Consider the following 27,057-nt stretch of genomic DNA (forward strand, 5'->3'; position numbering starts at 1 on the left):
AAACTAAGCTGGGAGGAAGGGATTCCTAAGCACTAGCACTAGCACTAGCATGACTCAGATTCATCTGGGAGCTTTGCTAAGCCACGGGTGGTTAGGCCCTACCCCTGGACTTTTATAGTAACTGGGTCTGGAGAAGGTCCAAGATTTGCATATTCATCCCAGCTCCCTGTTACATGGATGCCTGGAGTGGGGGCACATTCTGAATAACTAACTTCACCTCTGTGAGTTTCGGCCTTGATTCCTAGCAATCCCACAGTCTCCTCCTCTGTTTGCCCCTCACCAAATCACTGCGGATGAAAGAGGAGGAAACAGGACCCCACGGTAAGTTATCATTTCAGTCTCTGCCCGGTACTCACTAAAGAAAAACATCCGCTCACAAAGCTTCCGACATCACCTCAACTTAGCATAGCCTCTGTCTCTCTGCCTCTTTCTGTCTCTGTCTTTCGTCTCTCCCTCCTCTCTACAACCATCTCTGTCTCTGTCTCTGTTTCTCTGTCTATCTCTCTCTGTCTCTGTCTTTCTGTCTGTCTCTCTGTCTCTCTCTCTCTCTCTCTCTCACACACACACACACACACACACATGCATGCCTCAGGCCAAAACCTTGGAAATACAGCTTTTACCCCTCAAGACTGGACCCTTCATAACACCAGAGTGTGAAGGGCAGGACTAGCTCCACAGGGAACAGCAGCCTTTGACCTGTGGGTTTTGTTGAGGCTTATCTAATATAAAGTGCACAGACTCTTCAGCAGTCACATCCAAACAGGCAAGAGATAAGGGGAACTCTAGAGGAGCCTGCTGGTGTTCCAGTTACAAGGGTTATCATGCCTCAGGAGCATTCCTGAGTTGCTTTTTCCGAGTAGGTCCATGACCCCATTGATTTTTGCAGCAAACATCCAAGGCATTCCTGAGATGGGCAGGCGCTAAGAGACTGTGGGAGTCTAAGGATGAGCGAAGGAGTGTTGTTTAAGAAGCAGAGCTTCTTGACTCTTTTCCAACCTTGCAAACTCACACTCACAATCAGTGTTACATGCCTTGAAGTCATGCCCCCACTGTCTGAGAAGTGCTCTATGACTTTGAAAGTATAATACCTTACAACTTTTATAATAATTCTAACCCTTCTCTGTTGAGTTAAGAGGATGCTTAAAAATAAAAAATAAAAAAAAAAGAGGATGCTTCTACTGCTGCCCTTGGAATGGCCTTGTCTCTGCCTGTCTCTGTCTTTCCCTCCTTCCCTCCCTTTCCCTCTCTCCTCCTTTTTCTCTGTATGGCCCAGGCTGACTGCAAACTTCTGGATTCAAGGATTCTCTTGTGTCAAATTTTAAGGCTAGAATCTCAGAGGCACACCGATCTACCCACTTGGAAGTTACTTGGTAACCATCAGTGTGAGGATAGAGGAGAGCCTCCTTTTTTTTTTTTTTAATACAGGAAGTAAGCCAGAGTCCGTGGTCTAATCTAATGGGTCTGTGGAACTTGCTACCCAGAAAAAGAAAGGCCTCATAATTACCTAAAACTTCGCAGCTTACAGCTCTAGCACATAATTCTCGATTATGTTTTCTAGAAAAGGGAAGCCCATAGAGGCGGCACAACTTTGAACTTAGCTAGTAAGTGATATGCAGAAGATTGTCATTCAAATTCAGACTTCTTTTTTTGTTGTTGTTTTGTTTTTGTTTTCGTTTTTTTGAGACAGGTTTTCTCGGTCTAGCCTTGGCTGTCCTGGAATCACTTTGTAGACCAGGCTGGCCTCGAACTTACAGTGATCCACCTGCCTCTGCCTCCCGAGTGCTGGGATTAAAGGCATGTGTCACCACCGCATGGCTAAATTCAGACTTCTTGACCTTAATCCGGAACTCTTTTTATTTTTTTTAAAGATTTTATTTATTTATTACATATACAGTGTTTTACCTGCATGTACACCTGCAGGCCAGAAGAGGACATCAGATCACATTATAGATGGTTGTGAGCCACCATGTGGTTGCTGGGAATTGAACTCAGGACCTTTGGAAGAATAGACAGTGCCCTTAACCTCTGAGCCATCTCTCCAGCCCCCAATCCGGAACTCTTACCACTTCAGCAAAGAGGGTGAAAATATAGAGCTGTGTGTGTGTGTGTGTGTGTGTGTGTGCGTGTGTGTGTCTGTGTCTGTGTGTCTGTGTGTCTGTGTGTGCTCTCCAAAGGCCACTTCTGCCTGAAATTCTGCCCCATTCCCATGACTGCCTGGGCGGGCTCCTCCGAACTGTAGCAAAACTCTATCACTAGAAGAAGTGTGGATGCAGTGCAGTTGGTAGAGTGCTTGTGTGCCTAGCATGTGTGGCGTCCTGGCTTCCATTCTCAGAAGCCAACAACCCAGGCTTGGTGGCTCATACTTTTATTCCTAGAACCTGAGAGGTCAAGAGTCAGGAGCAACAGAAGGTGAAGATCACCCTGGGCTATACGTTGAGTTTGAGTCCAGCCTGGCATCCTATCAGAGAGGGGGGTGGGGGGTGGGGGAAGGGAGTGAAAAAAAAACAAAGGAAAAGAAAGGAGGGGGGAGAGAACAAACCTGTAATCCTAGCACTCTGGAAACTAAGGCAGGAAGCCAATTCTTGGCCAATCATGGCTAATGTGGCTAGGCTCTGACTCAAAAAACAATGAAAGGCTGGCACAGTGGCCCATGACTTTAATCTCAGCACTTTAAGGCACTGAAGGCAATGGCAGGTGTACTTCAGTGAATTTGAGGCCAGCCTGGTCTACATAGTCACTTCCAGGCCAGCCAGGGCTATATAGTGAGACTCTGACTTAAACAAGCAGCTAAAACCAGCAAAGGAAATTTTACATTTTTAAAAAGCATATTAAAATAAAAATAAAATAAACTTGCAGATGCTACTTTCTAAAGCTTATTATACAAAACATAGAAGTACATCTTAAACCACCACAAAAATTTGCATAGCAGATTCTGCCTAGTAGATACTTCAACATCTGCCAAATTTTTAGTTGCTGCTTAAACGGCTGGGGATGTAGTTGATTTGGTGGGGGTACTTGCCAAGTAAGCACAAAGCCCTGGCTTTGAACCCCAGTCCTGCATAAACTGGTAGAGCACACTTGTAAGCCCAACTCTCAGGAAGTGGAGATAGGAAGATCAGTAGTTCAAAGGTCATTTTCAAAACCAACAATAGCAATACTCAAGACATTAAAAGTAGGCAAAAAGTGTAAGCACCACGGAACAGGGACTTTGCAGTAATAAGAAAATAAATATCCCTCCTCCTTTGTGCTACTACCGTCTTTGTTGGGGGTGATGAAGTGATTTACATTGAATTAAAAAATTTCTTCGCCAGAAGTGGTGATACATGCTTGGAATCTCAGTACCCTTGAAGCAGAAGATCAGTGATTCAAGATCACCCTTGGCTTATAGAGAGCTCCAGGAAAGATTGGGTTACACAAGACTGTCTCAAACAAAAACTGGACATATTCCCATGACTTTGCTTGCTGTATACTGCTGAAATGGAATCAAGTCAAGAAAAACAACATACCTTTGAGAAGTTCTCGGCATAGCACAGTTGTTCATCTTTGCTAAACAATGACAATCTGTCTTAAGAGTCTTAAAAACCTCGTGATGATTGTTCCAAACTCTTAGGACATGAGGCATTTCCTTCCTCTTCAAATCTCTTCTTCTTCTTCTTCTTTTTTTTTCAGACACGGTAGAGGAGGCGAGCCAGGAGGTGTTTCAAATGTATGAAAGTATTGCCTGATGTGTATTGCAAAAGCAATCTTGAAGGGAGGTTTCACCTTCTGCCCACCATACATTCTTCCAAGTTTCGTGCTGTGTAGGCTCATTTGGGGATGCTCAGCTGGATCAGGTCCTGGGGCTGGGAACCATCCTGCCCTAGACTGGGACTATACCTCAAGGTCCCTGTTGTGGTTTAACCGTGGGATCCGGGTGTCTAACTCTTTCCTGACCCTTAATTCTTCATCCCACCACGCATTTTGTTGCAACGAATGGGATTTCCCAGGTTATTCTGTATTTACCTCATTTGAGGGAACACAATTTGGGTTTTCTCCTAAAACAGTGCCCAAAAGAAGTTTGTGAAAGTGTCTTAGTTTGCTTTTTGTTGCTGTGATAAAACACTAACCAGAAGGGACTGGGGGTGGGGCAGGGATATTCATATGACAGGTGACCGTTCATCATCAAGTAACACCAAGGCAAGCCACTTGAAGGCAGGGACCTGGAGGCAGGACCTAAAGCAGACACTATGAAGGAACATTGTTTGCAGATGTGCTCAGTCACCTTTCTTAAATAGCCCAGGCTCACTTGCCCAACAATGGCACCACCCACAGTATGCTTTAACAAGTAATCAAGAAAATCAAGCAAAACCAAGCAACACTAAATAGACTAAGCAGGTGTTGTACGTGTGGTGGTTTGAGTAAAAATGACCCCCACAGACCTCCTGGTAGTGTCTCAGGATGTGAGCTCTCTACTACTACTCCAGCGCCACCCCTTCCTGCTTTCTATAAGGCTCCCTGCCATGACAGTCATGGACTCTAACCCTCTGAAGCAGTGAGCCACAAATAAACCGTTCTACTATAATTGCCTTGGTTATGATGTCTTATCACAATAACAGAAAAGAAACTAAGACATCTACTCTCAGCCTAACGGCCAGAGTGCACATGTATGTGAATGCCCTAGGAAGACAGAAGAGAACTTTAGGTTGCCTGGAGCTGGAGTTACTGGGAGTTGTGAGTGACCTGGCATTAGTACCCAGAACTGAACATTTGCTGAAAGAACAGGAAGTGCTTTGAACTATTACACCCTCTCTTCAGCACCTCTTATCTTCTTTTACTGATGTTGGGGACGGGCTATATGGCCAATTTTCTTCCATCTTGTCAGAGCCTAGGCTCCTATTTCTCCAACAGTCTGTCATTTACCAGAAACCAGCTGACCCTGTTGTGGTTCAGTAGTTAGACACCTGTTGTGGTTTATTGTGGGGGCTGTCATTCTAAGACCCCTGAGCTCATAGTAAGTAAAGTAAGTCCTTTCTGACTATAAACTAGCTTTTCCAGTAAGACTACTGGTAAAATCAGATTAAAGGCCATCTGCCTGCGAGCAGCAGTTCCAGGAACTTTTTCCTGACTAACCAGATCTTTTACAACTTCCCTTTCTCTCTAGAATCTCTCCCTCTTCTGTGATTATATCATCTGTAAAGGTAGACACCTGCTGGAGCATGCCAGAGTTAGGTATCCATAGCAACCCTCACTTATGCAAATACCAATGCCTCGGTGCCTATAAAAACTCTGTGAAATTTTTCACGGGGCTTGATCAGAATCCAGACTTGTGTCTCCTGTCCTCCAACTTGTCTGCCCCCTCCACGGGTACCCATTGAAGACCCCGCAGGCCAGGACAAACTGAGACCCACTACTTTAATTAATGGTGCTCGCATGAGCATGAGGAGGGGCTATTTGAGCAAGGGCAACTTACCAGTGCCTACAGTATTGAGTAATATGACTCCCTTCTCCCAGCAACAATGAATTGTCCTCAAGGACAGGTGGGTCCTTCTGAGCCACAGAATTGTTTTAATTTGTATTTTTGATTACATACCTTGTTTTCTGTTGCTATGATGAACACCACAACTAAAAGCAACTTGGGAAGGAAAGGGTTCAATGAATTCCCTACTTCCAGGTCACAACTTGTCATTGAGAGAAGTCAAGTGTTGGAATGCCTGTGGAACATTATTCTGATTGCTAATTGATATGGGAACATCCAGTCCACTGTACGTGGTACCATCCCTAGGCTAGGGGCTGTATATAGCATGTGCCTGTGGATGAGACAGCACACAGCATGTAGCCATGGTTTCCATCTTCAGATTCCTGCCTTGACTTTAACACACACACACACACACACACACACACACACACACACCACAACTCCCACAGAGAGAGAGAGAGACAATTAAAATTATAAAAATAGAGCTGGGTGTGGTGGTAACATACCTTTAATGCCAATACTTGAGAGGCAGAAGAAAGCGGATCTGAGTTTGAGACCAGCCTGGTCTACAGAGTGAGTTCCAGGACAGCCAGGGCTACACAGAAAGAAAAAAAACTGTCTCAAACAAAACAAAATAAATAATAATAATAATCTTCAAAAAATCAGGAAAAAAATTAACCATAGTGTGATCTAACTATGGTGTATAAAAAGGGATATATTACCCAAATAATATGAAGATTGAAAAAAAATTCCTCAGAAAACAACTCCGACAGGCCAGAAGAGGGCACCAGACCTCATTATGGATGGTTGTGAGCCACCATGTGGTTGCTGGGAATTGAACTCAGGACCTCTGGATGAGCAGCCAGTGCTCTTAACCTCTAAGCCATCTCTCCAGCCCCTGAAAAAACATTTAAATGAAAATGTCTTTATTTATTTATTTATTTATTTATAGGTTTTTTGGAGACGGGGTTTCCCGTGTATCAGCCCTGGCTGTCCTGGACTCACTTGGTAGACCAGGCTGGCCTTGAATTCACAGAGATCCACCTGCCTCTGCCTCCCCAGTGCTAGGATTAAAAGTGTGCGCCACCACACCCAGCTTAAATGAAGATTTAAGAACCTAACACATAGAAGATAAAATAAGAAATGATCTTGATGCTATCTGGATACATTTGCTTTCACGTGTGATTCTCTTAAGTCAATGGAGGAAATCTGAGAACAGAAACTGGAGAGAGGAAACGAAGAGACCCACACAGAGCACGTGTCTGTCACAGAAAGCAAAACACAATAGCAAGGTGCTTTCCTCTGGAAATGCGGTACCAGGAAAAGGCTACAGATGGTACACTGTTTTTCATGACGGGGGGGGGGGGGGGGAGGGGGGAGGGGGTGGGAGGGCTGGGCTTTATTCCTATTTTGTTTCTGCTTTCTTGTCTAAAAGAATGGGCTTCCCTAGGAAACAGAGAAGTGAAACTACAGTAATTTACAGTGAAGATGGGGCATGCCCTGACAAGCAAAAAAGCAAAGTGGCAAATGTTGGATTGAAGCGGTGTCTGGCAGAATTCAGACTGGACCATTTCAAAGAAGCCTTGAGGGGGCTGGAGAGATGGCTCGGCGGTTTAGAGCATTGGCTGCTCTTCCAGAGGACCGGGGTTCAATTCCCAGCACTCACCAGGCAGCTCACAACTCTATAACTCCAGCTCCAGGGGATCTGATGCCCTCACACAGACATACATGCAGGCAGAAAACCAAGGCACATAAAATAAAAACAAATAAAAGGAGACTGAGCTCTGAGCAGCTCCTGGAAAGCCTCTGTCAGTGCTGCAGATCTTCCCTTTCAGCTCTTCCCTAAGCCGCTTCAGCTGGTGCTGGGGGCGGATCCTAGGGCCCGGCCAGGTCCTAACAAGCATGGGCTCTGCCACTGAGCTATACCCTCCGCCTCTAAATGTACATTAGCGTGAGTATGAAGATTCTAAAAGCCTTGCTCATCTACTTTGCTTATATAACTCTGGAAAATATAGTAAATACATTGCACAGTTTCGTCAGGGTCAATTTAAAAGTGCGAACTTTTTCACCTCATGAATTTCTCAAGTGTCAGTTATCCTGGAGAGCAACAGAGAATTGTCTCTGTCTTCCAAAGGTAACTATTTGTTAAGTGCTTTGACAAAAGTATGAGCAGTAAGTTTGCACTTGAGAAGATCGGTCTCTAGGAACCAATGGAAGAACATTTAGCAGGTTGGGTTGATCCGAAAAGCAACATAAACAATGCTGCACTCAAAACTTCATCTCAGTGGGCTCACTTGGTTTGGGTCTGGCAAGCCTGCAGCAGTTTGTTGTTGTTGTTGTTATTTGGGGGGGGGGGTGTTGCCCAGACAGTGTTTCTTTTCTACACAGAGCCTTGGCTGTCCTGGACTCTCTTGGTAGACCAGGCTGGCCTTGAACACACAGAGACACGCCTGTCTCTGCCTTCCTGAATGCTGGGATTACAGGGGTGCATCACCACGTCCAGCTGCCTGCAACAGTTTTAAGGGCCTATTTCTTGGTTTTTTGAGATGGAGGTCTCTCTGAAGACCAGGTTGGCTTAGATCTAATTCACTATTGTTTTTATTTGGTTGGGTGGTTGGGTGGTTTTCTGAGACCAGCTTTCTCTGTGTAGCCTTGGCTGTCCTGGACTCACTTTGTAGACCAGGCTGGCCTTGAACTCACGGCAATCCACCTGCCTCTGCCTCCCAAGTGCTGGGATTACAGGCGTGTGCCACTGAGCTTGTCTGTTCGTTTTTTAATACTGTTTTTCTAATACTGGAGATTTAATCCCATTTTTTTATGCAAGGTAGATAAACATTCTACCACTGATCTACATATACATACATACATACATACATACATACATACATACACACACATACACACACACAGAGACAGAGAGACAGGCAGACAGAGAGAGAGAGAGACAAAGATAGAGAGACACAGAGAGAGACAGACAGACAGAGACAGAGACAGAGAGAGAGGTAGGGGTGGGAGGGGGAGATATGAATCCTTCCAGCAAGATGTAGCCCCAGTGAGGACCACATTTCTTTTATTTTTTTATTTTTTTATAGTTTTAATTTGCATGCGGCCTATGCACATGTGTGTGCAAGTGTACCAAAGGAGGGTGTTTGCGCTCCTGCTCTATCACCTTCTGTCTTATTCTCTTGAGAGAATCTCTCACTCAACCAGGAGCTAGGCTGGTGGCCTCGGCAATTCTCTTGTCCCTCTCTGCCTTCCTCTCCCCCCAGTACTGGAGTTGCCACACCCAGCTTCTTATGTAGATGCTAAGGATTTGAACTCAGATTCTCACGGTTGTGCAGCAAGCACTCTTACCCATTGGGATATCCATCCAGCGGCAGGACCACAGTTTGTTTTAAATTATATTTACTTTTCATTGGTTCTTCATGGATTTCCCATCATGCACCCCAATCCCACTCATCTCCCTGACCCCTCATACCCACTCTCCACTCTTGCAACCTCCTCCACAACAAAGAAAAAAATCTCCTTGTAGAATCTGTAGTGTCACAGCATTACCATTTCCGCCCCCTTTGGTTTTTCAAGACAGGGTTTCTCTGTGTAGCACTGGCTGTCTTCACTTTGTAGACTAGGCTGGTCTCAAACTCACAGAGATCTGCTTGCCTCTGCCTCCCAAGTGCTGGGATTAAAGGCATGCGCCACTGTCCTGGCTCACAATATATCATTTGTTCAAACTTCTTTGCTTGCAAATGTTCATTGCTATGACCCATTGGTCTGTTATAAGGTCTCTGGATTCTGACATATTATCAATCCTGGAACCTCACTGGGCGGGACTCCTCTCAGATATCCTGTTGTTGACCTGTGTCATGGAGATCTTATAGTTTTGGATCCACACACCTGTACGCCACGCCCACTCTCTCAACTCCGCCCACACGCTCCAGGGCTCCGCCCACTCTCTCCAGGACTCTGCCCACACGCTCCAGGACTCCGCCCATGCACTCCCGGGCCCCTTCCAGGACTCCCGGGCCACGCCCAGGAGTCTGGAGCCCCGCCCACACACTTGGACACCATGCCCACTCTCTCCAAGACTCCGCCCACATGCTCCAGGACTCCACCCATGCATTACCTGGCCCCGCCCAGGACTCCCGGGACATGCCCAGGATTCTGGAGCCCCGCCCACACACTTGCACGCCACACCTATTCTCTCCAGGACTCTGCCGACTCTCTCCAGGACTCTGCCCACGTGCTCCAGGACTCCACCCACGCACTCCCGGGCGCCACCCAGGAGTCCAGAGCCCTGCCCATACATGTGTATGCCACGCCCATTCTCTCCAAGACTCTTCCCATGCGATCCAGGACTCCGCCCAGGACTCCTGGGCCCCACACAGGGGTATGGAGCCCCGCCCACACACTTGTAGGCCACACCCACTCTGCCCTGGACTCCACCCACTCTCTCCAGGACTCTGCTCACGCGCTCCAGGACTCCACCCATACGCTCCCGGGCCCGCCCAGGAGTCTGGAGCCCCACCCACACACTTGTATGAAACGCCCACTCCCTCCCAGACTCCGCCCACTCTCTCCAGGACTCCCCCTCACTCTCTCCATGCCACGCCCACACCGTCCCCAGACCCCACCCACATACTCCCGCTCACCTCCCAGACATCCGGAGCGCCACAGTACCATGGGCGGCCAGCCTAAGACCAGAAAGGAAGCCACAACAGCCAGCGTCCAGACTCGGCCACCAGAGCCGGTGTCCTGCTATGGAGCTAGGCCAGGACAGAGGCATCAGGTTGAAGGACAAGTTGTGAGTCGGGCCCCAGGTCGCACGGGCTCCTCTGTGGGCCCGCCCATGAATTTGTAGGCCACACCCCCACCCCCTCTCCCCAAGACTCCGCCCACTCTCGCCAGGTCTCCGCCTACATTCTCCAGGACTCTGCCCACAACCTCCCGGGCCACGCCCAGGACTCTGGAGCCCCGCCCACACACTTGGACGCCACGCCCACTCTCCAGGACTCCGCCCACAGTGGGTGGAGCTAACCAGAAAGTGACATCACAGGAGGCGGGGCGTGCCCAGGAAGTGACGTCGCAGGAGGCGGAGTGTAACCAGGAAGTGCCGCCACAGTGGGCGGGCTGTAACCAGGAAGCGATGTCACTGGGAGGGGCGTGGCCAGGAAGTGACGGTCAGAGGGCAGGCCGTAACCAGGAAGTGATGTCATGGGGCGGAGGAGCGTAACCAGAAGTGACGGCACAGTGGGCGGGGCGCGCCCAGGAAGTGACATCATGTGGGCGGAGCGTAGCCAGGAAGTGACGTCACAGTGGGCGGGCCGTAACCAGGAAGTGATGTCACTGGGTGTTGGGAGTATAGCTAGGAAGTGACGTCACGTGAGGTGGAGTATAACCAGGGAGTGACACCACTATGGGCAGGCCGTAGCCAGGAAGTGACGTCAAAGTGGGCGGGCCGTAACCAGGAAGTGATGTCACAGGGCGAAGGAGTGTAACCAGGAAGTGATGGCACAGCGGGTGGGGCGTAACCAGGAAGTGATGTCACGTGGGCGGAGCATAGCCAGGAAGTGACGCCACAGTGGGTGGGCCGTAACCAGAAAGTGATGTCACTGGGTGGCGGGCGTATAGCCAGGAAGTGACGTCACGTGAGGCGGAGTATAACCAGGGAGTGACGCCACTACGAGCAGGCTGTAACCAGGAAGTGGCATCGAAGTGGGCGGGCTGTAACCAGGAAGTGATGTCACTGGGTGGCGGGAGCGTAACCAGGAAGTGACATCACGTGAGGCGGAGTATAACCAGTGAGTGACGCCACTACGGGCGGGCCGTAACCAGGAAGTGATGTCACGGGGACGGAGCATAGCCAGGAAGTGACACCACAGTGGGCGGGCCGTAACCAGGAAGTGGCGTTCTGGTAGGCGGGGTGTGCCTAACAGGAGATGTGGCCATGCAAATTTTGTCGGTGGTGTCATGATGGGCGTGGTTACAGTGCTGGGGGTGGAGACAACAAAAATTACACAAAAATAAAAAATAATAAAAAAACAAAAAATTAGAAAAGAGAGACAGAGAGACACCAAGAGACATTAAGAGAGACACCAAGTGAGAGACAACGAGAGAGACAGTAAGAGAAACACCAAGTGAGAGACACTAAGAGAGACACACTGAGAGAGACGTCCCGTCAGAGACACTGAGAGAGACAAGTCAGACACCATCCTCCATCCTAACAGTTGAATAACAAATATATAATAAATAAAATTTTTAAAAAATTAAAAAATTTATTTTATAAAAAAATATTTTATAAAAAAAAGAGTCCAAACCTGGATGACTGGCCCCTTCATGCATTCCAGCGGTCGGTTGATGGGGCAGGCCAATTCAAAGCCTGGGCCTGAGAAGTATCTGAAATGGTCTGCCTTCTAACTCTCCCGCTGTGCTCTCATACCCTCAGGGCCAGGCTCACCAGCAACCTCGCAACCAGGGCCAGCTCTACCCTGCTGCCCACCGAGGACTTCCTGTCCCGAGTGTTATACACTGGGGGGGGGGGGGTGGCCAGTTCTCCCACTTTTGTGACCCCAGGGCCAGCTCTTTTCCCCTCATGACTCCTGGGGCCAGGTCTCTTGCCTGCTGCATGTGGTGAGGGTCAAGAAGGGAGGCGGGGATCCCTCCCTCTTTCATGCCACCACACAAGAGTCAGCTCCAAGGATGCTCAGGTAAGGGGTGAGACTAACTCTGCACAGCCCTCAGACATCAACATGTCCCCAGGCAGCAGCCTTTGGTAGTAACAGACCCCTGCTGCTGCAGGGCAGGAATGTAGATGTGGTGGCAGCCCAGGCCAGGTACCCCACCATGGTCCCAGGTGATGTCACAGGCTACTCATACCAGGCTGGTCCTCACTACCCTGGAGTCTCCAGTTCTGCCTCTCTTCATTGTGCCCACATCCTTCTGCTTCTCTTTCTCTTCCATTTCTCTACCACTTAGCTCCTTTTAGTGGTGCCTGGGGTCTCTGAGTGTCTGGGGTCATTTCAAGAGTGGTCTGCTTGTGCAATATGGCACAGGGCAGGGGGCATCTCCGGCATAGTCTGCCCCTGCCCCCAGGCCTGCACGGCACCAGACTGGTGGCCATCTCAGGCTTGCTCTCTGTCTGGGCACTATGGCTCTGGTCTGGTGGTCATCTCAGGCTTGCTCTCTGCCCCCGGCCCAAGGGTGGCCCCATGTGAGGGTTGTCTGTCTTGGGCTCCTCCTGGGGCCCTGCTTCCAGGCAGGGATCTTCTAGTCTTCAGCTTGCTCCTGGTTCTGGAAGCCATTCTGGGCCTGCTGCTAATCATTCGGATGCTCATAAGAACACTGAGCACAGACATAGGCTCTCTCCTCTCTACTGATGCACACTTGACAGGACCGACCACATTTAAAAAATGAACTTCGGGGCTGGAGAGAAGGCACACTGCTTGCTCTTCCAGAGGTCCTGAGTTCAATTCCCAGCAACCGCATAGCAGCTCACAACTATCTATAATGAGATGTGATGCCCTCTTCTGGCCTGCAGGTGTACATGCAGGCAGAGCTTACATAACAAACAAACAAACAAATAAAATGAGCTTCACCAAAGTTGGCTTTAAATATGGTCAGGATATTTAGAGGATATTTCAGTCACAATACTTGAAGGGAAGCGAGGAGCTCAGGGCAACAGTGCATGGTATGCCTTTAAGAGATCTAGGAAGTAGGGACAAAAAGGCGTTTCAAATGGGCTGCCATGTGAGAGAGCTTACGCTCCACTCAGAGATTACACTACTTAACAAAGTCAGAGATACAGGAAAGATGTGAAGGACGATGAATGTAGCTTTAATCTTAAATTTAGCTAGGACAGCCTTTGGAACAAAAGCAAGTTCCACTGGCTTTTTCCATGACCTCAACCATACCTTATAAGCAAAAATGACAATCATATCAAGAACCCAGAAGACTTCAGGTCTCTTCCATTTCCTCAGTACATTATATATATATATATATATATATATATATATATATATATATATATAACATATATAATATATATCATATATTATATATATAATATATATTAATATGTAACAATACATAGTGTATAATGATAAATATATAATATATTCATTATATTGTATATAATCATTATTTTCTTTATTCTTCTTTCATGCACTACATCCTGACCACAGTTTTCCCTCCCTCCATGTCTTCCACTTCCTCCTTCTCACCTCCCCTCTCCCCTAGATCCATTCCTCCTCCATTTTCCTTCAGGAAAGAGCAGGCCTCCCAGGGATATCAACCAAACATGGCAGAACAAGTTACAATAAGACCAGATACAAACCCTTATTTCAAGGCTGGACAAGGAAACTCAGTAGAAAGGCCTCAAAAGCAGGCAGGCAAAAGAGACAGCAGTAGTCGCTGCTCCCACTGGTAGAAGTCCTACAAGAACACTAAGCTACTCAACTCTAACTTATATGCTTAGACCCATGCGGGCTCCTTGATCGTCAGTTCTATCTTAGTGAGCCCCTATGAGGCCAGGTTTGTTAATTTTGTGGCTTTTCCTGTGGTGTCCTTGACCCCTCTGGCTCCTACAATCCTTTCTCCTCCTCTTCTGTGGGGTTCCCCAAGCTCTAATGTTTGGCTGTGGGTCTCTACATCTGTTTCCATCAACTACCAGAGGAAGAGCTTCTCTGATGATGATTCCCAATCCATATTTTATGATTCTAACATGTCAAAGGATAAGACTAGCTGTGAGTTCCTCATTTGCTCAGCTCATGTCCCAGTTTCCTGGCTAGTCCCAAGGTTAAAAGTCCATATCTAATGGTGAGAAGCAGATGTTAATGGGCAGGCAAACAGGTCTTAGACTGGAAGGAAGAAGGGACTTTTCTTCAAGACAGGGTCTCTCTGTGTAGCCTTGGCTGTCTTGGACTTCGCTTTGTAGACCAGGCTGGCCTCGAACTCACAGAGATCTGCCAGCCTCTGCCTCTGCCTCCCAGAGTGCTGGGATTATAGGTGTGCCACGCCCAGCTAAGAAGGGAACTTTTAAAGGTCACTTTCACACAGCCTCAGTACTACTCATCAGTGGATAGTGACCGTGGTGCAACAAGCAGGGAAGGCAATACATCCAAGAGCAGCCTGCTGCCAAAGCATCCATCTGCTACCTTAGGCAAGCACAGTGGAGAGGACAGGTTAAGCCTGTAGCATGAAGCATTTGACAGGAAGTTCTATGATTCATGTTATACTCAACTCAACCACAAACTACTGCATGTTCTCAATGCCACAGAGAAAAAATATTGATTCTGAATCTGCCCCTATACTGCTTGCTTGCCACCTGATTTGTTTCTGTTGGGAGACTTTGTGTGTGTGTGTGTGTGTGTGTGTGTGTGTGTGTGTGTGTGTGTGATGGGGATCAAACTCTACACCTAATTGTGCTGTGTGCTCTACCTTAGCTACCTTCCACCCTCACCCTTACTTTTCTTTCTTTCTGGCTGTTTTTCTTTTTTCTTTTTTCTTTTCTCGAGACAGGGTTTCTCTGTGTAACAGCCCTGGCTGTCCTGGATTCACTCTGTAGACCAGGCTGGCCTTGAACTCACAGCGAACTCACTCCTCTGCCTCCCGAGTGCTGGGATTAAAGACTTGGGCCACCATGCTGACTCCCAGTTTCTTTTTTTTTCCTTTTAAAAGATTTATTTGTTTATTTCTTTATTTCTTAACTACATATACAGTTGTTCTGTCTGCATGTGTACCTGCACACCAGAAGAGGGCACCAAATCTCATTATACATGACTGTGAGCCAACATGTGGTTGCTAGGAATTGAACTCAGGATCTCTGGAAGAACAGATACTGGTGCTACTAAGCCATCTCTCCAGCCCTTCCAGTTACTTTTCTAATGCAAATGCTGCAACTAACCAAATCAATGCCTTCCAGAGGGTGATGTCTCCAGAGTGAAAAATTAGCGGCTGCTAAATTTCACTACTTCAGTCACTTAGCCACAGAGGAAAAACCACTTCTGTCGAGCTTTGATTGTGTTCTGAGACAGGGTTTCTCTGTGTAGCCTTGGCTCTCCTGAACTCGCTTTGTAGAGTAGGTTGGCTTGGAACTCACAGAGATTCACCTGCCTCTGCCTCCTGGTGAGAGTGCTGGAATTACATGCATGTGTGCACCCTGATGAGGAAGAGATGTCCTCCCCCTCCCCCACTGCTCCACCTCCTATGTCAGGCAGGAGAGTTGGCCCCATGGTCATCAAAGCAGGAGAACTGTCCCTGCCCCTCACCTGCTGCAGCACTCAGGAGAGCAGGCCTTATACCTCACATGGACAGCACAGTAGAGCTAGGTGTAGGGGTTGCAGGTGAGCTGGCCCAGAGGGCATTAGCATGGGAGAGCCAGCCCTGCATCTTGTCTGCTGTGCAGTGGCATTGGCAAGGAGGAATCCTTTTCTTCTCTTTTGCCTTTGCTACTGGTGGCAGGCAGGAGAGTTGGCCCTGACAGGGGCATGAGAGCAGCTGGCTCCACAACTTGTCTGCCACGTGGCAACATGGGCAAAGGAGAGATACCCTCCCCCATCCTTACCCCTTGCCACCTTTGTTGCCCCTTGCTGGCCCTCCCTTTTGTCTGATGGACAGTGGAATTACAGGAAACTTCTTTTAGGAAAAGAAAATCAACCAAAACACATTACTTTATTAAAAAAAAAATTATGTATACAGTGCTCTGCCTGCATGTACCCCTGTATGCCAGAAGAGGGCACCAGATCTCATTATAGATGGCTGTGAGCCACCATGTGGTTACTGTTCAGAAAAGGATTAGAAAATACACAGTAAAGTTAGATGAAACGACAGATCAGTTGTTCTTAAGTGCCCTGTAGACTTACTGCCTGCTCTGTGGGCCAGCGGCAGTTGGAAGGCCTCTCCCCAAATTTCTGAAGGAAGCAGGCTATGTCAGTGCTGCCCTTGCAGCTCCTGCCACCATTACTGCCTTTGAAACTTGCTGGCACCTTTTAATAGGGTGCGGCCTTTGACCCTTCTGAGAGTCTTTAGTACATGAAATGAAATGCAGGACGGTAACACACACCACAACCAAGTAGGTGTCACAAAGGTTACGTGTTGCCTACCTTAGGGCTAGAACTGCCACCCACACGTCAATTCATAAAAATGCAATATCTTGAGACCAAGCCCCAGCCCTATGCAGTGACATTTAGGAATACCCAGGGCTTTCCCTCTTATCCTGTGAAATAAAGCTTCAGCAACATTTGTTTTCAGCTGAGTTCTGACCCTCCAGTGTCTGCCTATCAGAGGATTGCTCATCTTACGCCAAAGCTTGACGAAACCAATGTTCCTTAGCATCTACCCACCCTTCCCTTCCCTCCCTCCCTGCTCCACCATCAGAGAATGAGAGTGACATAAATATTTTCACATTCGATTTATTTTATTGTCACCAACAGGAAAACTACCATGTGGTGAAATTTTATTTTCACATCATTGACCGTGGACCAGCTGCCAGACTTATGGGCCTATGCGATCTCAGCCTAGGAGCTGGCTGGTTCCTCAACACAAATGCCGGCGCCCTCTGGGCCAGGTTGTATCGGCCCAGGGACGCTCATGGTGGCACCCTCATTCACTGGTTCTTGAATAACAGAGGTCAGTGCGGTGGTTTCACTTGGCTTTGTAGGAGTTGTCGATATGACGGTTTTCTCAGGAGCCTTCCTCTTAGCGGTCTTTGTCAGCGGTCCCTTCCGCTTCCGGATGATCTGAAAGGATCACACACTAAGGTCACCAGGACACTGGTTTGGGAAAAGAGAGCATGAGGGGTGGGCTTTGGGAAAAAGGAGGAGAGGCAGAAGAGTTTACAGCGGGCCAGGGAAAGTCTTCGGGAAAGAGGTCGCTGAAGAAAGGAGGGAATGGGCTTAGGTTGGGTCCTCTCACCTTTGCAGCTTTTCCGAGACAAAAATAAGGTTGAGGCTTGCGACCCCTGGTAGCCTTGCGCTGCTTATTGAGTTTGGCCTTGGAGGGTGACGCGGACGGTGCTTGGTCCATCTTGGGCGCTGTGGCCTTCCTGGCCATTCTGGTCAGTCTGAAGCTCTGGAGTAGACTGGTCCAGAGCTCCTAGCACCCCTGCTTGTCTGTGTTGAGGGAATAATGGCCGGCCCCATCCCTCAGCCCTGATTGGTCAGCGAAGTCCTCCCTAGCCAACAGCAGCAGCTAAGGAGGGGCTGAGACCTCACAAAGCCCTACCTCTGACCAGTTTGAGGATGAAGGGTGTCCAGGGCAGGCTGCCTGAGAATCCCAGACTTGCCTTGCACGTCAGAAAGTGCCACCTTCACACCCTAGCAAGGGAGGCAATGTGCTAGAACTAAAAGTCTGGTTGGGAACAGGAGGCTTGGCTTAAACCTCTTAAACCTGCTTATGCTTCCTCACTTCTTCATATACCTGCTAGATTGCTAGAGTTTGCTACTTCACACTCGTTAATTTAACCCATAATCTGTATTTTTGGTTACACTGACTTTCCCTTAGTCTCTGATACTATTTTTGATGTGATACCTAATTCCTGCCCAAAGGAGTAGGGCCCTTTAATGAGTACATTGATATGAGGAACATTATAAAACAGCAACAGCAAAAACCATGTGCCCAATAAAGACATTTCTTTCACTAAGGACAGCAAAACCCATGTGTTCCATACTGACATCACCTTTCCTATTACAATTTGTCATCTAAGACTGCCTATTTTGTTTAAATCCTAGTTTAAAATAGTGCATTATTGAAATCTATCACAGTATTTTTTTTTATTTTATGAGATTCTGTTCCTCTTGTTATACCATTTTCCCCTTGAAATAGCACTAATGGTCTTCTCATCAGGTGACCTTGATGAATATATTTAAATTAGATCCATATATATGTATATAGAATCTTGTCAAATAGATTCATGCTTGAGTATGTCCTGTGATAGCCCGTGCTATGGTCTCTCTAGGCTCACTGCCTCTCACAGTGCAAGGTCTTTCATGGGAATGTACATACCAGTTTTAGCAGGATCAATCCCATCCTCTTTTGAGGGAGACCTATGTTTGTTCAGTATCCCATGCCACAAATATTGATGTTCTGTTCACTGTTGTTTATGCCTCTCATGGACTTCTAAACATACATATGTGTACCACGGAGAAACTGTTGTGGTCTTAGATTAGTGTAATTGTCCCATCCCGTGGTCCTATTACACAGGTCTATACATTGTGCTCTTCCTACAGCACAGACATTTCTTACCATTCTTTTTTTATTTTATTAATTTATTCTTGTTACATCTCAATGGTTACCCCATCCCTTGTATCCTCCCATTCCTCCCTCCCTCCTATTTTCCTCTTATTCCCCTCCCCTATGACTGTGACTGAGGGGGACCTCCTCCCCCTCTATATGCTCATAGGGTATCAAGTCTCTTCTTGGTAGCCTGCTATCCTTCCTCTGAGTGCCACCAGGTCTCCTCATCCAGGGGACGTGGTCAAATATGGAGCACCAGAGTTGGTGTGAAAGTCAGTCCCACTCTCCACTCAACTGTGGAGAATGTTCTGACCATTACACAGCCTTCTTAATACAGAAAAGACCTTCAAGTTGTCTTTGACTTTCCTCTCCTGTTATGTAATCAAATCAGAGGCCAGGAACTGCCTCCATCACTAGCACCCTGGTTTGAGCCATGACCACTGTTATTCACCATGATTATTGCTATGGCCTCCTAAATAGGGTTATCAGATAAAGTAACAAGGCATCCAGTTCTATCTGAATTTCTGATAAATAGCAGAAATCTTTTAAAGTATGTGTCCCACATAGTAGCATCTTCCTCTAATGGTCATCTCTTGTCTCTTACTTCAAGGATTTTCTCAAATGCCAGATTGGTCTCTGATTACCAGTAACTCCTCTCCAATATTTCCTGTGTCCCTTGTCTGTTTTCTTTCCCATGGTGAATACTATAGCTTGGAACTTTTTTTTTCAAGACAGGGCTTCTCTGTGTAATAGCCCTGGCTGTCCTGGACTCACTCTGTAGACCAGGCTGGCCTCAAACTCACAGAGATCCACCTGACTCTGCCTCCCAGGTGCTGGAATTAATAGGCGTGCATATGTTGTCCAAGACAGCGCTTCCTGCCCAAGCACTACCAGGCTGGAAAAAGAGCAGCTGGGGCTTACAAAGACTACTATAATAACCAGAACTGCCAGTAGTTTTTGACAGCTCTTCCCTGATTGGTGGGATGTAGTAAGATAATCATCCAATCAGTACCTACTGCTCCTCAATGTGTTTGGCATCTCTGGAGCTTCAGGGCACTTCTTATTCCTGTCTCAGCCTCTATCTAGGACTGCATGTTTCAGATTCAGACAAGAATTCCGAGGCAGTCCCCCGGCTCCAGATCTGGTAGCCACCCACCACTTCAGGGATCAGCTGCTGTGGGAGTCTGCCAGGGCTGCAGACCTGCTCTGCCCAGGATAGCTCTTGATTGGCATCCCAGCACCTTCCAGGGATTTGAGATGCAAACCTCTGAGCTGTAACAGCGCCCAGCCAGCATCCCTTGTGTTACTGCATGCAAACTTGCTTCATTTAAATCCCACATGATAATCAATTTTAAGTTGTTTTTTACTCATTTAATGGTTGTAATCCCAAACTGACAGGAAAGTAGCCCCCATTTGTTTTGGATGCTGTCTATCATCTCCATCCTTGGAGGAGGGTGGCAAAGAGTCCAGTTGGACATAAAAAATGGTTTCCACTCACCATAGGGGTCTGTCTCCTCCCCCCTCCATAAGATGAATAGATATCCTCCACTACTTTATCACAGTGACAGAAAACTATCACAAATTATTATCATCTATCATAATAAATATTTTATCATCTGTCTTACTATACCAGGATCCCTAGGGGGGCAATAACTTTGTTTTTTATTTTAATATTTTATGTTCTAATGCGTCATTAACATTTAGAATAATGCCTCATACACAATGGCATTCAATATTTATTGAATGAATGAAAGAGTAAGGAAAACCTTCATTTTAACAGAAATACCTGGGCAAATTTTAAATGGCAGTTCTACCCAGAGCTTATAGGAGATAGGGAGGAAGTGAAACAGCTGCTAGTGAAGGTGGGTCCTCAACAGATTTATAGGTATTTCCAACTCTTCCCACGGCACAGTGAGAGTCAGCGTTGTTAGGTACTAACTGCTTTTTTGTTGGTGCTTTCTTTAGAGAAAGGAAGAGAGTCTTAAGTCTTAAGGCCTCTGCCTCTTCCTCAAGTGCTCGGCAGTGCTTGGCCTTCCTTCCTCCCTTCATGTATTTGTTTCTGTGTAAGAGTAATACAGTCTTTGCAAGCTTTGCACTCAAGATTGCCCTTGAACTTTTGATCCTCCTGTTTCCACCTCCTGGCTGCTAGGATGACAGTGAATGCTAAAATTGTTTATACAGGTCATCTGGAACTGTGCCAACACATAGGTTCTGGCTTGGCTAGCCTAGGGTGGGGCTTGGCTAGCCTAGGGTGGGGCTTGAGAACTTGAATTTTTCACAAGCTCCCAGGTGATGCTAACACTGGTAGCCTGGGTCTACCCTGGGAGTAGCAAGACTTAAAAGATACTTAAATTATTATTATTATTATTATTATTATTATTATTATTATTATTATTATTGTTATTATGTGTATGTGTTTGCACCCATACCATAGCACTCACATGGAAGTAAGGGAACAAAATAGCGGAGTCAGTTCTCTCCTTCCACCTGTATGTGGGTTCCAAGAATCAAAATTCAGGCTTGTGTGGCAAGGGCCTTTACCCATCGAGCTATCTGACAGGCCTAGGAGTAGGAGGCAAAATGTGACCAGTTGCCGTTGGATGACACATCTCAGGTGCCTTTCTTTCTGTAGTCAGACCATGCAAATCTCTCCCAGGAGTTGACAAGCAGGTGTCCTATAACCCGTTAAGTTCTCACACGGTTGAGTTTTCTCAGTTCTGCCCGTGGCTACAAGGCCTAGCTAGTTTCCACTACTGCTCAGGCCCAACACAGCCTGGAGTAGGAGCTAGACTTTATCGCTGGTTTTCTGACATCTAGCATGAAGTCAAGGTCACATAGCATGGAATTTAACTGACATTTCTCGCCCCTACACTTTAAAAACTTATAAGGGCAAGCAACCCCCCCCTTTGTTCGCTGGAATCTGAAGCGCTTTCTCTCTTCAAGAACTCATCATACTACCTATGAGGTGATGCTATAAAACTTCTAACATCCTGGCAGCTGAAGGCTCAAGCCCTTCCCTTCAGGATGCCAGCAGAGCTGCCTATGGCTTTCTCTCTCTCTCTCTCTCTCTCTCTCTCTCTCTCTCTCTCTCTCTCTCTCTCTCTCTCTCTCTCTCTTCTCCATACTTTTACTACAGTGGCTCAGTTTGCCAAGGCACAAATGCATTGACTTTAAACAGAGGCAGCTATTTATTAAGATTCTTTGAAAGAAACTCTTTGCCCAAGAGTTAGGGTCGTAAATGTACAAATATTCTCCCCTACAGTTCAGGGTAGCAGTGTTTTTTTTTTCCCATGGAACTGGCGTATACACGAAGAGCAAACTACATGGAGTAAAAGGGAGGGTTAACAGTCTGACAGCTAAGCACCCAAAAGGGTGTGGCTGCTTTAGGAGTACCCGGGACAGGAGGCTGGTAGTTTAGTGCTCCTTAAGTCACATTATAGGAAGGTTTCTTAAGAGAAGCTCTCTGTGACGTACATAATTTACAACTCAAACAGCTCCAATACCAACAAAGGGCCTACACAGGCAAGCGGCATGGCCGGTTTCTTTCCTCATGTGCAGGCCAGGGAAGTAACAAGAGTAACAGCTGTGTGTTGCAATACCCGTTCCAGTGACTCTTAGAGAAGCCCACACCCACACTCTAGGGTGGGCCTCTCTTTCTCGTAACTCTCATGCTTACAATCTATTTTAAATTATCTTTTATGCCAGGCGGTGGTGGCACATGCCTTTAATCCCTGCAGAGGCAGGTGGATCGCTGTGAGTTCAAGGCCAGCCTGGTCTACAAAGCGAGTCCAGGACACACTCAGGCTATACAAAGGCTACACAGAGAGACCCTGAATAACAAAAAAACAAAATAAACTTTTACAAGCCCTAACTCTACCTCATAAAAAAGGACCACCACTTCTATTCTTGGTAAATCTCACAATTCTGCAAGGTGGGCAGTATTATTTTCATTTTGCACTTGAGGGAACTTTCAGGCTACTTCATAAAACTTCACCATGGTTACCACGATAGGCTCCAAAGATGTCTTAATTCCCCAGGAGCTATGGCTTTGGTACATTTGGCACAAAAGGGATTTTGCAGCTATGATTAAGTTGAAGAACTAGACCTGAGAAAATCACCCTGCATGATCTGAGTAAACCCAAAGTAATCTCCCAAGTCACTGTAAGAGGAGACAGGAAGTTACAGGTAATAGGATAAAACATGACAGTGGAAATAGAAGGAGTCATGGGCCAAGAAGTACAGGCAGCTTTTGGCAGCCAAAAACCTTCAAAGCACTGGAGTTCCTCTCAAGGAAGCACAACTTTACTAACACTGTGGTTTTAAGCCCTGCCATCCTTTTTGGCCATCGGATCTCCTAGGATATAAGATAACAAGTTCTTTATCAAGACATGATCTTGTCGGGTGTGGTGGCACATGCCTTTAATCCCAGCTCTCGGGAGGCAGAGGCAGGCGGATTGCTGTGAGTTCTAGGCCAGCCTGGTCTACAAAGCGAGTCTAGGACAGCCAAGGCTACACAGATAAACCCTGCCTTGAAAAAGAAAAAACAAAAAAAGACATGATCTTATTCAGTAGCCCAAGCTGGCCTAGAACTCAGCATATTACGTCCAGCTGCTCAAACACATGACAGCCCTCCTACCTCTGCCTCCTGAGGGCTGTAATAACAGGTACGAGGCAGCATGCCCAACTAGATCACCGGGCCAACCAGCCCCAATATTCTCTACGTATGTGGCTTGCTTGTAATTTCTGTTGTTATAGTCATCCCAATGGTAGTGCGTGCTTTTCAAACGAGTTCCAAACACCCCTGATGCTTTAGAATGGATTCAGTTAACCTCAGCTTTTCTGTTATAGGTGATTATACTTGGCAATGAAGAAACAGGGAGTTTTCATTGAGTGAGGACAGCACTTCAGTTTACAGATCAGCCTTGGACATCTGAGGACCACAGAGAGTGCTGACAATTAAAACTGTGACACCACACTTGGGGGCAACAGATACAAAATTCAAGAGGCTGCTCAGTTGATTTCAAACTTTTCCAAGGAGATACTGATTGCATGGATATGGTGGGTTTTTGTTTTGTTTTGTTTTGTTTCATCCGCTTGCGACTGTTACGGTTACCTAGCTCTTTCAATGTTGCCTTGGGGCCTTCCCTTTCAGTCAGGTATGGTAGGGCATGTCTTTAAACCCAGCAGAGGCAGGTGGATCTCTGTCAGTTCAAGACCAACCATGGTCTCTATGGAAAGTTCCAGGACAGCCAAGGCTACATAGTAGAGAGCCCTGTCTCAAGGGGACAGGGGGCGTACCTTCCCTTTTGTGACTCTCTCCCAATCCAGAATCCACATCCACAAATTGAAAGATAAAACTGCACAGCATGGATGGCAGGTTCTATTCAAAGCAGAGAGACAACTCTTTTTTTTTTTTTTTTTTTTTTTTTTGGTTTTTCGAGACAGAGTCTCTCTGTGTAGCCTTGGCTGTCCTGGACTCACTTTGTAGACCAGGCTAGCCTCGAACTCACAGCGATCCACCTGCCTCTGCCTCCCGAGTGCTGGGATTAAAGGCATGCGCCACCACGCCCAGCCCGAGAGACAACTCTTATTTCTCAGTCTCCATCCTCCTTTCTATGAAGACCTTTGATGTTTTAACCTAGCATTCCCAGCACAAAGGCTCCTTCACTTTGGTAAATCTGACAGGTTTTGAAACGTCATTGACTGCACTGCTGCTCTCACTGTACAGACTTCTGAATCAGGTAGAAAAGGGATGGGAAAGGGAACGTAAGAGTAATATCTCAAGACATACATCCTGCTGGCCAGCTTTCCTTTTCTGACTGAAATATCCCATAGATTTGGTATGGAAGGTAGAATGAGCTCTCACAAAGGAAGTTCTTTACTGTTTTGTTTTGTTTGTAACCTTTTTATTTATTTATTTTTCTTTGGTTTTTCAGAGACAGGGTTTCTCTGCGTAGTCTTGGCTGTCCTAAACTCACTTTGTAGACCAGGCTGGCCTTGAACTCAGTGATCCGCCTGCCTCTGCCTCCTGAGTGCTGGGATTAAAGGCATGCGCCACTACGCCAAGTTTTAAACCTTTTTAAATTGAAAAGGGTGCGACCCTAACAACACAGGCAACCTTAGAGTTTACTGAGGCAGGATCCATCCACTGATCTGGAGTTGGCCTTTACTGGTCTCTGTGTTCCTGACACATAGGGTAACTGTGGACTACTGGGTAACCAGAACGTGTCATCTGGAAAGCATCTATGGTTGGTCCCTATGCACATGAACCTGGTGGTGACTGGTGATAAAGGCATCTGTTACTGTGTCTGCATTACAAGCACAAAGTATTCATCAGAAACTCAGGACCAATGGAGAATGTGGAATGCATCCTGGGGTATCCATTTCTGTGCCAACACAGCTATAACTGGCTCAGGGAATGCTAGAGAAAAGGACTAATGCAGGTATGAACTCAGAGACTGTGGCAGCAAGCACAGGGCCTGCACAGGTGTAAGCCAACACTGAGGGGAAGTGGACATTGCTCCATATCCATAACCTGGAAGCTATTTCTAACTGATAACTTCTCTCAAAGCAAAAACTAGTATTTTCCAATGGACTCTCATTGGACATATAAACTGCCCTTAAGAGCAGGCTCCAAGGACACAACACAAACTCAATGGCATTTTTGGAAGACTTTGCAACTGACAATGTTTTGTCTGAGTATTTTTTTTACCCTACAGATATTTTGCGTATGTAGTATGGTTTCTGATGAGTTTTCTCTGGGTGTGAATGTATGTATCTCAGTGTCTGCATGTGTTTCTTATGATTTTTCTTTGGCTCTATTTTTCCTATTTGCCTTCGTTTGTTTTTATTTCTTCTTCTAATCATCTTAGATCCCTGCTTTTATTCTAATATAAGGATGAAAGAATAGGTGTGGATTTGGATGGGTGAGGAAATTAGGAGAATGTGGGAGGTGTTAGGGGATGGGAAACTGCAATACAAACATATAGTATAAAATTTTCTTAATAAGGGGCTGGAGAGATGGCTCAGCAGTTAAGAGCACTGACTGTTCTCCCAAAGTACCCGAGTTCAATTCCCAGCACCCACATGGCAGCTCACAACTGTCTGTAACTCCAAGATCTGATACCCTCACACAGACATACATGCAAGCAAAACACCAATGCACATACAATAAAAGTAAATAAATTATTTAAAGAAGTTTTTCTTAATAAAAACATTTCCCCTAAGAAAATATTTCAAGGGTGTGCTGGGGTGTAGGACTACGTGCCGTATGGTGCCAAATGCAGTCCTCCAAGCATGGCAGCTGTGACTATTCAAAAGAGGCCCAAGATCTGGCCAGTCCTTCCCTCACAGAAGGGATGGGAGTGTCCTCAGAGCCTCGCCTCCCTCCCAGCTGTACACAAGCTGCTCAGCTGCTCGTGGTATCAGGAGGTGGTAAAGCAGCTGTGGTGAGACTTTCAGTAATAGTTCTGGGGTCACCTATGTTCCTGTCACTAAGCCCAACACATTGCCCCGTGGTTAGTGCCCAATCTGACATGAGTAGACATTTACTCACACTTCCCCAAGAAAAGTTCAGGCAATAAATAGGAGCTTCCCAGTGCCCAGGACTCCCCAAGGTCAAGAAACGCTCATTTAGGCTAGTTATTGTATCAAGAATTTATTAGACACTTCAAAGAAGAGACCTGCACATTCCTTTGTTTCTTGTTCTCACTAAGCGATAGCAGCAGCTGAGTGGGACGTGAAGGACAACAGATTTCTGTCCCCCTACCTGAATGTGTGCTGCTGCCTCTGATCCTGGAACAACATGGATTTACAGTTGAAACAACAGCCAAAGAACCCCAAGTAACACAGCAAGGGTAGTGTGAAACTGTTGGCAGGGAAGGGCTGGATGAGTTAACACAATGACACTAGACAACATTTTTTTTTACAACACTATAATTATAAAGTTGAAGGCACATCTTCGGCAGAAATATCAATTACATGCTCATAAGAAAAAACAAACTAGACTACAGCAAACAAATATTGCACAAAGTTGTCCGCTCCTGTTTTGGATACTAACCAAAGTTTTACAATACATGGCTAAACATTTCTTTAAAAACACTAAAAACACAAGGTTGAGACACCTGGTTCTCACTACAAAAGACATTTATTATCAGCGTCATTAAATGAAGCTCGTGTGATTGAGAAATAAGAACTCAGGCTTTGTGTTTGATCTGGCTACTCATACCAGACTAAGGGACTTAAGAAAGTCAGTGTAAAAGCTGGTAATGCTCTGGCATGACTCTGTACTTTTATATTTGGTGAAGAGTTGTTTTTTAAAATATAGGAAACAAAATAACCCAAAGGAGTGATATCAGGAATGTGTTTATTTAAAA

The 27,057-nt window shown here is 46.5% G+C and overlaps 2 protein-coding genes across 3 annotated transcripts in view; both read right to left on the reverse strand.

Annotated features, from left to right (window-relative positions):
* LOC311602163 (toll-like receptor 13) overlaps positions 1-3,627 on the reverse strand; it is a 28,364-nt gene extending 24,737 nt beyond the window's left edge. The window contains exon 1 of one of the 2 annotated variants that reach the window (XR_014780693.1): positions 3,507-3,598. The gene's annotated coding sequence lies outside the window, so the exon portion shown is untranslated. Of the gene's footprint in view, positions 1-3,506 lie in introns of both variants that reach the window. The other variant, XM_084789864.1, reaches the window with a different exon arrangement.
* Positions 3,628-16,867: 13,240 nt separating this feature from the next.
* Positions 16,868-17,584, reverse strand: LOC311602112 (uncharacterized protein). Its single transcript, XM_084789787.1, has 2 exons — positions 17,363-17,584; positions 16,868-17,187 (listed from the first exon to the last, which is right to left on the reverse strand). The coding sequence occupies exons 1-2, from the start codon at positions 17,498-17,500 to the stop codon at positions 16,966-16,968; spliced, it is 360 nt and encodes a 119-aa protein (XP_084645913.1). The 5' UTR covers positions 17,501-17,584; the 3' UTR covers positions 16,868-16,965.
* Positions 17,585-27,057: the final 9,473 nt, after the last annotated feature.

This window comes from Acomys minous (genome assembly GCF_964271855.1).
Source record: "Acomys minous genome assembly, chromosome: 7".
In the NCBI taxonomy this organism is placed as follows: Eukaryota; Metazoa; Chordata; class Mammalia; order Rodentia; family Muridae; genus Acomys; species Acomys minous.

Coding starts and splice junctions, on each gene's coding strand:
- LOC311602112 (XM_084789787.1), bottom strand. CDS start 17,500: ATGGCCAGGAAGGCCACAGCGCCCAAGATGGACCAAGCACCGTCCGCG. Junction 17,188..17,362: donor GTCTCGGAAAAGCTGCAAAG/GTGAGAGGACCC, acceptor TGATCCTTTCAG/ATCATCCGGAAGCGGAAGGG.